The following is a 13,822-nucleotide window of genomic DNA, read 5'->3' as shown; positions in this document are numbered from 1 at the left end:
CCAAAATGTGTTAATAATAAATGTGTGATGCTTCTGTCCACCTGGGTTCAGGGCGTTCATGCTCCTTGGGGTTGTGAATGCACAGTGTGCAGACACATCCAATGTTGCTGTAATGCATTTTACTAGGGGGACAAGAAAACAAGCAAAAAGGCTGAAAATGGAGACAGAACCACACAAAACCCTAATGGGAGCTGGAGGTCAATTAAGAAACCTGCCTGAGGGAGGAGGACAAGCCTCATGGATAACCCATAGCCCACCTATTCCTTCTCACTCATGCTCTGCATCTTCCTCTGAGGTACCAGCCTGGCAAACAACAGGAGCATCTGTCTCCATTGCCTTTTGGGACAATTGGTGGTGGCTGCATGGTGGGTTATGAAGACAGAGGGGTGGTGCTGCATTTTACAGACTCCCCTGGCACTGGTTTTTCTTTTTAAAAAGGCTTTTATTTCCCCTATTTCTCTGCTCAGTGAGGCTCGGGGAGGTTTAGGCTGGACATTAGGAAAAAAATTTTCACAGAAAGGGTCATTGGGCACTGTCAGAGGCTGCCCAGGGAGGGGGTTGAGTCCCCTTCCCTGGAGGGGTTTAAGGCACGGGTGGATGAGGTGCTGAGGGACATGGTTTAGTGATTGATGGGAATGGTTGGACTCGATGATCCGGTGGGTCTCTTCCAACCTGGTTATTCTATGATTCTATGACACAAGTCCGCCTCCAAATCAAAATCCCCTGCAGGCAGCTGGTGGCACTGGCAGGACCACGTTAGCACCAGGCAGATCTCAGGTATCCTTTGAATGTTGGAGGTTTCTCACTGTTGATACCCGGTGCTATGTAAAGCCAAAGGGTTCTCCAGGAGCTGGAACTCTGCACAAACCCCTCATCTTCCCAGGGCCTGACTTTCATCCCAGCCCTATGGGCATCCCCAGGCTGCAGGGCTGGGTCCATGACGTGGTGTCACCTCGCATAGCAGAGGACACAAGGCTGTGGAGTCCACTGCAGGTGAGCAGCTCCAGCCCAGCGCCGCTGACAGGTGTCACTTGCACAAGGATGCGCAGGGCTGTCCAGCTTCCTCCTGGCTTGTCTGGAAGTGCCACTGATGACCTGCTGCTGTTCCCGTCTCCTTGGTGACTGCACATGCCAGCATCGCTAGACAAAAGCTCTCCTGGCACATAATGGGAACAGAAGGGAGCAGTGGGCAGTGGCATTCAGCTCCCGGGGGCTGCTTTCCGAGCGCTCACCCTAGGGCTCCAGCTCTTTCTGAGACAGCCGGGACTGCAGACTCGCAGATAATCCACATTCAAAAACCAGATGGGTATTTCAGGTATGTGTCCATGCGCGTTGCACACATTTCCCTGGGGACTCTTCTGTGGTGCAGCAGCCCTTGGAGGCGGTACATGCAGTGTCTTGCTGTGCCATGGGCTCTGAGCTGTCTTACTTGATTCTTTTTTTTTCCCCCTCTGCGTGCAAATGCAGGATTGAGGGCAGTGGGAGGCTGCTAAGGGCAATCCTGGGCTCTCCTATCCCGGTCCCGACTGCTCATCCTGCTCTGCTCTCGTGCTGCGTGCTGAAACTGCGCTCTTGGTGGGGTTTGTGTGGTTTGCATTTGGTGTGTGCGCCTCCTACGTGCCCTGCGTATTAATTCACATGAGACTCTGACTCACATTATGGGAGGCACACGGCTACATATGTGACAGGGATGGGGCTTGAGGCTTGTCTCAGCCTCGCACAGGCTGAGATCACAGCTCATCTTCCCAGCGGGTACCGCAAAACGAAGGCTGAAACCCACATACCTTTCCAGTGAATATCAGCATATGGAACACAGCAGGGTTTGTTCCTGCCTGTGGGGAAACTGAGGCATTTAGAGGGGTCTCTGGTTTGTTCCCAGCCTCTCCCAGGAGCCAATACCGGAAGAAAAAAAGAAGTCTGTCTTTCCCTTGTCTTGCAAAACACTGAAAACCCCTGCAGAGAAGAACAGAGCAGGGCTTTGTGGGGCTCTCCCAGACCCACGCTCTCACATCTCCAGCAATGGTGCTGGGGTTTTGCCAACAGCCTGGTCCCACAACGAATCACAGAACAGTTCAGGTTGGAAGGGAACTCAAAGCCCATCCAGTTCCACCCCTGCCACGGGCAGGGACACCTCCCACTGGACCAGGTTGCTCAAAGCCCCATCCAATCTGGCCTTGAACCCCTCCCAGATCCCCAGGACAGCACTCAATCCCACTTCTCTGGACCATGAGGGAGTCCACATGCATGGTGAGTGGGGAGCAAACCTGAGCTTGTTCGGCTGCCTCCCCTGAGGGGTTAAGGATGCCCTGGGACAGGCAGGACCAAGCTGTACTCCTGCCAGACTCCTCCATCCCTTTCTGCTACTGCTCCACCAAAGGTGGAGACCAGAGGGAGATGCCGCTCGGCTGTGGGTGGCAGGAGGGTGAGAGGCAGTGGGAAGCAGAGCGGAAGGAGCCAGGCTCGACGTCGTCGAGGCGAGCTGTGCCTGGAGCTGAACACCAGCCAGGCTCCCCATCCCTGTGCATCGCCATGGAAACCTCAGCCCTTCACCCTGCTCGCACTCCTCAGGTTGTGGTGAGTGTGAGCAGGTTGCCTGCGCTGGGGGGGGGGACGCAGCAGTGTCACCAGGGGCTGTAGGGTCTGCAGAGGGATGAGAAGTCGAGGCGTTGCCACCACCCTGCTGGCAGGGCTAGGGATGCTGGAGCATGTTCCCTGGCACCATCCCTGCCTCCTTGGTCCCCCTGGGGTTGCATGGGGTGCCCTGGCCCGGGGTAGAATCATCAAATCATAGAATCACTAGGTTGGAAAGGACCCACTGGATCATCGAGTCCAACCATTCCTATCACCCCAGCATCCGCCCCGCTGCGCCTTCGCCTCCTGCTCTTGCCTTCCCAGCACTAGTGCCCTGAATGCTCCATTTGAAGCTAATTCTAGCTGAAATCTGGTTTGCTTTCCAACGTTGCTGCTTTAAATTGGAGAGGTTGACCTTGTAGCAGGAGGTGACACGCAGATGCACATCAGCCGCCCGTCAGAGCGGGCGCGGGGGCTGGGGGCTGCGGAGCCGCCTCAGGGACAGGCCAACTATTTTATGAGTAATTTAATATCTGGAGCACAGACTTTTCATTCCCAGAGATCTGCTGGGGAAAGAAAGAGCCTTTCTGCAGCCCTGTAAAGGCTGTTCCTCATAAGGAGGCAGAGCAGAAAAAGAAAGGTCTGGGACTTAACCCCTTGGTGACCAGCCCAGAGGAGCCAGGAAAAGCAGGGTATTCCCCTTGCAGGGAATTTGCGGTGGAGCCAGAGGGACTTGGACAGGCTGGAGAGTTGGGGATGTGCAAACCTCACGGAGTTCAACAAGGTCAAGTGCAAGGTCCTGCACCTGGGTCAGGGCAATCCCACCACAAATCCAGGCTGAATGGAGAATGGAGTGGGAGCAGCCCTGAGGAGGACTTGGGTGCTGGGGGATGAAAAGCTCGACGTGAGCTGGGAACATGATCTAACAGACCAGAAACCAACTGTGTTGTGGGACTCATCTAAAGCAGTGGGACCAGCAGGGCCAGGGAGGGGATTCTGCCCCTCTGCTCCTCTCTGGTAAGACCCAACCTGGAGCCCTGTGTCCAGTTCTGGAATGCTCATTAGAGGAAGGACAAGGAGCTGTTGGAGCGAGTCCAGAGGAGGCCACGGAGATGATGCAAGGGCTGGAGCACCTCCGCTATGAGACTGGCTGAGAGAGTTGGGGTTGTTCAGCCTGGAGAAGAGAAGGCTGCGGAGAGACCTTAGAGCAGCTTTCCAGGACTGAAGGACATCCCTTCCAACTCCAACCATTCTATGATTCTACAAGAAACGCAAAGCCTCACTGCACTGCCCTGCTCAGGGGCAGAGAAGGTGGAGAGCAGCCACCAGCTTGGCAGCAGCTCCTGTGCCTTCCTCATTTGGAGGCTGAAGGGAAGGAAATCCTGCTGCCTTTTGGTGTCATTGGACACCTTCATCAGGTAGGTGATGGAACAGGGTGGCTGCTTGACATGGCTGTTAGCACTCTGTCCTGCTCAGCTCACTGAGTCTGTGTAACCTCCAGCACCAAGACCCCAAAGCATTCCATGCTGCTTGGCAAAACACTTAAAACCCCAAACCCTCTGTTCTGAAGTCACCTCGAATTCCTGTCCACCTCAGCTTCTATCAGAGCATCTGCTGAGCATCTGGTAGCCTCTGTCTGAGCACATCCCAGACTTTGGTGGGGGCCAGATTCCACAGACAAGGGTCAAAGCACCACCTGGTGAAGCTCTACGTCTTAACTCTGTCTTGGCCATGAGGAGCTGCTGCTCCGGTTTCACTTGGGGTACCATGAAAATAAGAAAAAAGATCAAAAGGGACAGCAGAGGAGCAGAGCCTGTGCATCAGGGTGGATCTGCCGAGAACATGCAGCCCAGGACACGGTTGGCCCTCTGGTCCACGAGCACACATTGCCGGCTCATATCGAGCTTCTCATCAATCAACACCCGAAGTACTTCTCTGCAGGGCTGCTCTCAAATATAAGACAGGATGATGGGAACGGTTTTGAGCTGCAAGAGGGGAGATTGAGATGAGATCATAGGGAGAAATGTTTTGCTGTGAGGGTGGGGAGGCCCTGGCCCAGGTTGCCCAGAGCAGTGGTGGCTGCCCCATCCCTGGAGGGGTTCCAGGCCAGGCTGGATGGGGCTTGGAGCCCCTGATCCCGTGGGAGGTGTCCCTGCCCATGGCAGGGGTGGGACTGCACGGGCTTTGAGGTCCCTTCCAACCCAAACCATTCTATGATGCCATGAAACCCCTGTTCTTTTCCTCCACCTGCCTTGCTGACCTATTGTGATCAGGGATGCTGCATCTCCAGCTGCAAAATGACCTGAGCATTGCAGCTGCATTTTAGAACACCCCAGTGCTCCTGCACAAAGAGAGCTTAGGGGTGCAACACCAGCCATCTCAGGCTCGATTTTCTGATAGGAGGTAGAGGTCCGTGGACACGGGGTGGCTGCGCTCCTGGAGACACGGGGCACAAGTTTTGTTGGGGGAAGGATCTAGTGGTGAGACAGCAAGGACAACGCATGAATGCAGAGCTGCAAGAGCAGCACCAATCCTGCCCGGTGCCACGTCCCTTAGGGACGAGGCAGGGCTGAACCTCCCCCTCCCACCCGGTCCCTGCGAGCTTTGCACACTCAGCCGGTGGCCAAGGATGCTCCAGCGGGCGAGGTGAGGGCTGATCTGGTCTCCGGTGCCACCTGCCGGCAAAGCAGCCGGCAAAGTTGCAGGAGCCTCCAAACTGGCCAGGTAGGGCTGGGGACGGGGAGACCTGGGCAGCCCAGAGCTGTGGGGCCCCCAACACGCTTCAGAATAATAGAATCATCAGGTTGGAAAAGACCCACAGGTTCATCGAGTCCAACCATTCCCATCAATCACTAACCCATGTCCCTCAGCGCCTTGTCCACCCGTTCCTTAAACCCCTCCAGGGAAGGGGACTCAAACCCCTCCCTGGGCAGCCTCTGCCAGTGCCCAAGGACCCTTTCCATGAAAAATTTTTTCCTAATGTCCAGCCTGAACCTCCCCTGGTGGAGCTTGAGGCCATTCCCTCTCGTCCCGTCCCCTGTCACTTGGGAGAAGAGCCCAGCTCCCTCCTCTCCACAACCTCCTCTCAGGGAGTTGGAGAGAGCAATGAGGTCTCCCCTCAGCCTCCTCTCCTCCAGGATAAACACCCCCAGCTCTCTCAGCCGTTCCTCATAAGGCCTGTTCTCCAGCCCCTTCCCCAGCTTCACAGAATCATAGAATAACCAGGTTGGAAGAGACCCACCAGATCATCGAGTCCAACCGTCGTTGCTCTTCTCTGGACTCGCTTACAGTTTAGCAATGATGCTTCATAAAAGCCAGTTCATATTCCCTCCTCCTCCTCTACTTCATCATCAGCCCCTTTACCCAGGCCCTTTGGAACCCCAGTGCCCCACAAAAGCTCCCCTGAGCACCCTATGCACACCTTACAGCTCCTGGTGCCCCCTGGATGCTTGGCCAACACCCACCTGGGTGCAGTGCTGAATTGTCAGCTGCCCTGGCGACCCGAATATCCTTGTTGTGCTCAGCCCCTACTCATTTGGGAGTCCTTGGCTCTCTGTGCTGTTGGCCTGGCAAGTTCTGGTTCTCTGTTGGGGCTATGGGGCCACTCAGGTCGCTGCTCAGCTGCACCAGGGTGACCATAGACCCTACATCTCTTCCCCTGTGGCATCAAGCCACGCACATCCATCCCCACCAACACCTAGCTCATCGTGACACAAGCTTTGAGAAGCTTCTGTGGATATTTCTTGCCACCACCCACCCTCAAAAATGTCTAAGAGATGTTGATGTTTCCAGATCCCACCACCCTCTGGGCTTTCCAGTACAGCACTATCTCCAGCATCTCCTCATCTACCATCAGCACCCAGTGGTCTGTTTTCCCACTATGCTGTGTGTTCTGCCTCCAATAGAGACCACTCTTCCTCTCTGTGCTTGAGTCACCTTCCCTGGAGGTGTTTAAGGGACTGGTGGACGAGGTGCTGAGGGACATGGTTTAGTATTTTATAGGAATGATTGGACTTGATGATCCAATGGGTCCTTTCCAACCTGGTGATTCTATGATTCTAACCCTGGGCTGGGACTTTCTTTGGGCGGCTATGGATGAAGACACTCAGTGTGGGCTGCGCTGTATTTATTGACTGGCTTTGCTCAGCAGCAATGAGATATTAACGCGTCCAGGCTGGACCCAGGGGTGAGGAAGGTGATGCCTGGGGATCTGAGCATTGTTTGGGGGGAAAGAGGCAAATCCTAGGCAAGAAGGAACCAGCAGCACAAGGATCTTGCAAGACAATGGGCTTAGAGCACCCAATGTGGAGCAAAGAGACCTTTCCAGATGAGTCAGCAGGCAGCAAGGAAAGGGCTACAGAGAGACTCTGTCAGCAGCTTAAGCCTCGGGGAAGATAAGGAAGCCAGAGAAGATGCTGTCAGACCCTTCGATCCCCACCAAGGAGTTTTTCTCCGTTGGCTCCAGCCACACAGACTCATTTGCTGCCATCTGTAGGACCACACCACCCGTGGTGACCTGGTAGCTGCTCTGCACGTAGTCACAGAAGGCCACCACCTTCTCACCCCTGCTGCTCCCCCGGCCTTTCTTCACGTGTAGGCACAGGTTGCCCCTGGAGGTGACATGGAAGGTGAAGTAGTAGATGCCTGGGACCTGGCAGATGAAGCGGCCGTACCGGTTCTCATAGTGGCCCTTCTCATTGGTGATGATGCGGTCGAAGCGGATGGGCTGCCCCCTGCGTGGGTACGAGGTGATGCTCCTGGAAGCTGAGAAGGCGGACTTGACAGTGGCCTTGTAGTCCCCAGCATCCCCCTTAGGGCCACGGGGTCCCGGGAAACCGGGTAAACCCTGTGAACCCGGGGGACCCCAGGGCCCGACCTTCCCAGGGTGCCCCGGTGCTCCTGGGTCTCCCTTTTCCCCCCTGTCTCCTTCGTGCTCCACCGCACCAGGGGGACCTAGAAAGTAGGAGAAAGAGTTGTAGTAGATTGCTTTCCCAGAACCGTGTGCTTTGCACTGCCTGGTCCTGCATCTTGGTTGGGGTAATCGCTGGTATTGATACAGGGTGGGTAGGAAGAAATTGAGAGCAGCCTTGCTGAGAAGAACTTGAGGGTGCTGGAGGGTGAAGGGTGGGACAGGAATTGGCAATTTGTTCTCACAGCCCAGAAAGTCAATCATGTCCTGGGCTGCATCCAAAGCACGGAGAGCAGCAGGGCCAGGGAGGGGATTCTGCTCTTCTCTGCTCTGGTGAGACCCCACCTGGAGCCCTGTGTCCAGTTCTGGAGTCCTCAGCCCTGGAAGGACATGGAGCTGTTGGAGCAAGGCAAGAAGAGGCCATGGAGATGGTCAAGGGCTGGAGAACCTCCCATACAGAGACAGGCTGAGAGAGTTGGGGTTGTTCAGCCTGGAGAAGAGAAGGATGCAGGGATACCTTAGAGCAGCTTCCAGTATGGAAAGGGACTCCAGAAAAGCTGGGGAGGGGCTCTTGATCAGGGAATGCAGGGACAGGGTTAGGGGGAATGGTTTTCAGCTGCAAGAGGGGAGGTTGAGATGAGATCTTAGGGAGAAATGTTTTGCTGTGAGGGTGGGGAGGCCCTGGCCCAGGTTGCCCAGAGCAGGGGTGGCTGCCCCATCCCTGGAGGGGTTCAAGGCCAGGTTGGATGGGGCTTTGAGACCCCTGATCCCTTATCCCCTGTATAAGCTTTGAGGTCCCTTCCTACTCGAAACATTCCATCATTTTCCTCCTCTCCCTATTCATATGATGACATTGCTGCCACCTGCAGCCTCCTCCTTACCTGGCTCGCCCTTTAGCCCATTCTCTCCATCTCTGCCGTTGCTGCCAGGACGTCCTGGTGACCCTGGGGTTCCTGGGATGGAACTGTAGGTCTTGCAGGTTGTGGCACTTGCAAGCTGCCCTCCGGCCAGGCAAATCAGCATCACCCACATGATCTGCATCTGCTGGAGCACAGAAGGGTGTGGAGGGACTTGCCTTGGGCAGCACGAGGGATGGAGAAGATGCTCTGTGTTGCTCTGGACCATGACTTGAGGAGGGACTTTTTACAAAGGCATGTAGTAATAAGACCAGGGGAAATGGAAATAAATTGGAGAGGGGAAGATTTAGACTGGATATCAGGAGGGAATTCTTCACCACGAGGGTGGTGAGACACTGGAATATGTTGCCCAGAGAAGTGGTAGCTGCCCCATCCCTGGAGGTGTTCAAGGCCAGGTTGGATGGGGCTTGGGGCCCCTGATCCAGTGGGAGGTGTCCCTTCACGTGGCAGGGGGTGGAACTGGATGGGCTTTGATGTCCCTTCCAACTCAAACCATTCCATGATTCCATGATTCTATGATTCTATGATTAGAAGCACTTGGATAATGTCATCTGGGAGGGGACACCTCCACTGCAGAGTCAAATTTGCTCACCTGATAGCCCTGTGGGACCAGCCCCTTTGGACATAGGCTAGTCATTCTTTTCCCACTCTCAAATTACCTGTTTAGGAGTGCCCAGAGCTTCAGCCCCAGGAAAATCAAGGGGCAGGTTAGTCTGTCCCAGAGGTCTGCTGTCTACCCTGGCTTTGCTGCTGCCACTGATGTGTGCTTGCTGCCTGACTCCCCACTGCTCCTCAGAGGAGAAGTTCTCCATCCCATCCTGGGACCACAACCTTAGAGGAAAATCCTTCTCCAGGCTGGAGCATTTTCATCACCTGCAAGGTGACAGCTCAGCACACCCGAGGGGCAGCTGTAATGGTGCAGATGGCAAAGAAATCCTTAAACCTAGTCTCCTAAGCCTGGTGGGTGCTGGCTATGTCCTGACACATGTCTGCTTCATCTCAGGAGCATTTCTGTATCTAACCAGCCCCACTGGGACGGCAGTCTGGGCTTCCAGTCCTTGGGGTTCCATCTTCCTTCTCACAAATGGATTGTTTTCCCAGAACTATGTACCTTGCACTGCCTGGTCCTGCATCTCAGTTGGAGCTTCTTCCCCCAGCTCCTGGTGCAGGTGCATGCAAGGTGAGCACTGGCCATTTGAGGACTGTATCTGGACCTCACATCACCTCAGCCACACTCTCTGCCCTCAGATGGACTTTTCTAACACTGAAACTCAGTGGGAGAAGAGGCCGATGAGTCAGCTCCTCCAGCTGCAGCAGCCCAGTTTCAGGTACAGGTACAAGAACTGCTCCACAGACTCCAGTCCAGGTCTAGGCAGATGATGAGAGCATCTCATAGTGGGAGGGTACCCCAGGGCACCTTCCAGGCTGATGCTCACTCTTGATCATCCCTCTGGGCCGTTTCCATCTCTCTTTTCTATCTCCCTCCTCCCCGAGTTGTGGCAGGAAGGTTCCCCAGCCCAGCAGCCCCTTTCTTCTTCTACCCCAAGCCACAGCGAAATACCAGGGATGCAGGGAGTGACTGTCACCCTGGTGCCACCAGGTTCTCCCCGTGCTCCTATCTGCAGGGGGGACCTGGGGCTCAGCGTGGCCAACAGCTTGTGCCTACCTTGAATGTCTGGCTGCACGAACCAGGAGATGGAGCAAGGCACGCCAGCGTCCTGCTTGGAAATGACGCTGGAGGGAAGCAGAATTTTACTGTAAGGGTTGTTGTGAAAGGATTTGGGTCACATCCCTTTTTTTATTTTTAGTTCTTCACTAGCGCTTTCATATCACCACAAATATTGTCAGCTCAGCAGGACGTGCACTCTTAAAAAGCAGCGTGGCCTCCCTCAGCTCTGGCCCCAGGGTGCAGAGCGATATCATAGAATCATAGAATCATCAGGTTGGAAGAGACCCACCGGATCATCAAGTCCAACCATGTCCACTCTGCCTTGCCAGGTGCATGGGTCCTGCTCAGCTGTGCTTGCTCTGGAGAACCCTCTGGAGAACGTGAGCTCCAGACAAGTTTGGGGCGAGCACCTCAGGACTGCAGAAACATGCCTGCACTTAGGTAGCATCTCTTGGGTTTTTTTACACTGCCCACCTCTGCTGGGATGTACCATCCAGCTCAGAGGATGCGACGGGGTCTCAGCATCCATCACCTTGAATCTGTCCCCCAGGCTCTAACAAATGTTGTGGACAGGACATGATTTCTCCCTGTAGTAAATGCATTTCCAGCCCTGCTTTCTGCTGATGCCTTGCAGAGGTGAAGCACAGGAAGGCCAGGGGAGATGACCTTTGAGGGACATGGTTTAATGTTTGATAAGAATGGTTGGACTCAACGATCCGGTGGGTCTTTTCCAACCTGGTGATTCTATGATTCTATGACCTTTTTCCAATCTGCAACATGTGTCACCAGGAGGAATCTCCATTGAGTTTCGATGTAGCCCTCACAGCTATTAGCTCCCTTGGTCTGGCTCTGGGAAGCCAGTGCTTCCCCTGCTCCATCCCTGGTGGGACTGGGACCCCGGTGGGACTGGGACCCTAGGGGTGTCTGAGTTTTGCTGCATGGTCACCCTCCACCCACCCCACCTCTCCCACACCCCCAACTGAATTGCATCCACTTGGAAGGGAAAGGGAATATTAGAGCCCCTGCTTGGAGAAGTCTTGCTCCCCTCTAGGTGAGATCTGTGCATGGACATGGGGACCATCTCCTTCCTGCAAGTCGATGCAACTGGGGGTCATACCCCACCGAGCAAAGCCAGAGGGGGTGAGTGATGTGTGATGCTCACTAGTGCTGGGCTTATCCAAGCCAGCAAGGACTTGGGGACATTTTTATGCTACACAGTCATCCAGGTCTTGTGCACACACGTGCATGCACACCTCATCCACCCAGCCACGCGTGGTCTCCACCTGCAGAAAGGCAAGTCATGGAGGAAATGAAGCTGGTGACGGGGCTGGAGAACAGGCCTTATGAGGAGCAGCTGAGAGAGCTGGGGGTGTTTATCCTGGAGAAGAGGAGGCTGAGGGGAGACCTCATTGCTCTCCAACTCCCTGAAAGGAGGTTGTGGAGAGGAGGGAGCTGGGCTCTTCTCCCAAGGGACAGGGGACAGGACGAGAGGGAATGGCCTCAAGCTCCACCAGGGGAGTAAACCTCTGAACATTAGGAAAAAATATTTCACGGAAAGGGTCCTTGGTCCCTGTCAGAGGCTGCCCAGAGAGGGGGTTGAGTCCCCTTCCCTGGAGGGGTTTAAGGGACGGGTGGACGAGGTGCTGAGGGACATGGTTTAGTATTTGATAGGAATGGTTGGACTCGATGATCCGATGGGTCTTTTCCAACCTGGTGATTCTATGATTCTATGAAAAAAGATGCTAGGCCAGGTGCCTCAGGGAAGGTTTTATTGATGCTTTCCACAGCTGGGTCACTGTAAATGTGTGGCTGCAAGCCTGCTCCAGGATGCCTGGCTGTCCCTGGTGCAACCTAGGTGGGAAGATGAGAGATGCAGAGACACCTCTGGCTCCAGCAGCAGAAGGCAATGTGGGGTTGGATGAGTGTGGCAGTGCCAGCAGGGTACCAGGGGCTTGGCACCCTCACTCTGGGTCCCCAGGCCAGGGACCAAGCTGTAACCCAGGCCAAGGGGTTGTGTCTGGTGGTGGGTGCCAACCCCTGGGTTTCATTCCTACCCAGCAATGAAACCTCGGGCATCAGTGACAGGCTGGCAGCGAGCAGCAGCATTTGCATGGCAAGGAGAAGAGGTTGGCGTGGGCTGGGTTGTGGTGATCCTCTAGTCTGGGAAGAGCAGGAACCCTGAGAAGACGCTATCAGAGTTGCCGATGCCCACCATGCCATTGTAGTCATTCACTGCCAGCCAGACCTTGTCCCCGGCGCTCAGGTGAAGGAGGACCCCACCAGAGCTGACCTGCATGGTGTTGGTTTTGTGGTCGCAGAAGCTAGCCATCTTTCTCTCATTCTTGTAGAGGTTGACACAGAGGTTGGCTGTCTGTGAGGAGTGGAAGACAAAGTAGTAGAGGCCAGGAAGCCTGCAGGTAAACTTGCCTGTGGTGGTGCTGTAATCATGGTTGGTATTAACGATGATGTGGTTGAACACCACGGGGACGTCCTTCATGGGGTGCTCTCTGGTCTGCCTTGTCACCGAAAATGCTGACTGGTGCTTCTGCTTGTAGATGCCTGGCATTCCTGGCTCTCCCAACAAACCCATAGGCCCAGGGATTCCAGGGGGACCAGGGGGGCCACTACGGCCCATCTTGCCTGGTGAGCCAGGGATGCCTGGTTCTCCTTTCATGCCCTTGAGTCCTTGTGTTGCAGGAGAGGCTGGGATCCCTGTGAGGTGGTGAGGAGTGAAAGGGAGTCAGCATCAACGTCTGGATGGGGAAAGAGGCTCCTCCAACCCCTTCCTTCAGTCAGGAGAGGGTTGTTGCCTCTCTCCAGCCACTTTTCATCCTGCCCTGTCCACAGAGGATGCTTTCCACAGCCTGCAAACCTAGGCAAACTGGCCACAGAGAACTTAATGGCCCAACCTCAGTAGTGTGCATTCCTTCCTCACTCACCTGGCTCGCCTTTAGCTCCCTTCAGCCCATCCCGGCCATCCTTGCCCGGCACACCCGGCATACCCGGCATGCCTGGCAGACCTGGCAGACCTGGAGTATCATAGCACCTGTGAGGAGTATCTCCGGTTACAGCAGACAGCAGATTCAGGAGCAGGAGAGCAAGGGCCAGGTGGGGGTGCCCCCAGAATCTCTGCCCCATTTTGGTGCTCTGGAGCATGGAAAAAGAAAGAAAGTGCTCAGGTGAGGGGCCGCGGCACAGTGGCTGCCAGGTAGTGGGGCACTGGAGGTGCTGTGCTGTGGAGCTGACCACAGCAGGAGTGTGTGGTACCCATGGCCAGCTGGTCATCCCCAAGAACACCCAGAACATCCTGCAGAAGCTGCTGCAAACCCTTACACCATGCTGCACTGAGGCTGAAGCTCCCTGCACCCAGCTTATGTCCTCCCTCCTCCAGCAGCCCCCTGGCTTTTTTTTTCCATCAAGATCAACCCTCCCATCAGCTTGGCAGCTCCCAGGACAGTCCCTGGCTGGGGGGGCAGCCTGGCAGTGCCTCTGCCTCCTTCTCCTTTAGCATTTGATAGGAATGGTTGGACTCGATGATCCGATGGGTCTTTTCCAACCTGGTGATTCGGCGATTCTATGATTCTATGATTCTCCTACTCCTCATGTAGCACAGTGCAGCGCTGTGCTGTTGGACCCCCAGTCCCATGCAGCACCCCCCAAGAGATGGACCCTGCGATACCTCTTACCTCTGGTGGGGCACGGGATCCTATGCTGCTGAGCCCTCTGGCTGCTGTTGCCACTACTGGCGTGTGTGAC

General features: G+C 55.2%; 2 protein-coding genes across 3 annotated transcripts; both read right to left on the bottom strand.

The window, feature by feature from the left end:
- Window positions 1-6,686: 6,686 nt before the first annotated feature.
- On the bottom strand, window positions 6,687-10,143 carry C1QB (complement C1q B chain). Its single transcript, XM_069874520.1, has 3 exons — window positions 10,064-10,143; window positions 8,362-8,524; window positions 6,687-7,524 (listed from the first exon to the last, which is right to left on the bottom strand). Exons 2-3 carry the CDS (start codon window positions 8,519-8,521, stop codon window positions 6,950-6,952), a joined length of 735 nt encoding a protein of 244 aa, XP_069730621.1. The 5' UTR covers window positions 8,522-8,524; window positions 10,064-10,143; the 3' UTR covers window positions 6,687-6,949.
- Window positions 10,144-11,818: 1,675 nt separating this feature from the next.
- C1QC (complement C1q C chain) lies at window positions 11,819-13,822 on the bottom strand. 2 transcript variants are annotated; one of them, XM_069874503.1, is made up of 3 exons: window positions 13,753-13,822; window positions 13,006-13,213; window positions 11,819-12,778 (listed from the first exon to the last, which is right to left on the bottom strand). In XM_069874503.1, the coding sequence occupies exons 2-3, from the start codon at window positions 13,202-13,204 to the stop codon at window positions 12,222-12,224; spliced, it is 756 nt and encodes a 251-aa protein (XP_069730604.1). In that variant the 5' UTR covers window positions 13,205-13,213; window positions 13,753-13,822; the 3' UTR covers window positions 11,819-12,221. The 2 variants fall into 2 exon arrangements, with proteins under 2 accessions (XP_069730604.1, XP_069730603.1); XM_069874502.1 differs by lacking the exon at window positions 13,753-13,822 and having other exon boundaries at window positions 13,006-13,222.

The sequence above is a fragment of the Phaenicophaeus curvirostris genome, chromosome 22 (genome assembly GCF_032191515.1).
Source record: "Phaenicophaeus curvirostris isolate KB17595 chromosome 22, BPBGC_Pcur_1.0, whole genome shotgun sequence".
In the NCBI taxonomy this organism is placed as follows: domain Eukaryota; kingdom Metazoa; phylum Chordata; class Aves; order Cuculiformes; family Cuculidae; genus Phaenicophaeus; species Phaenicophaeus curvirostris.
This window is presented reverse-complemented; position numbering and strand designations above follow the sequence as displayed.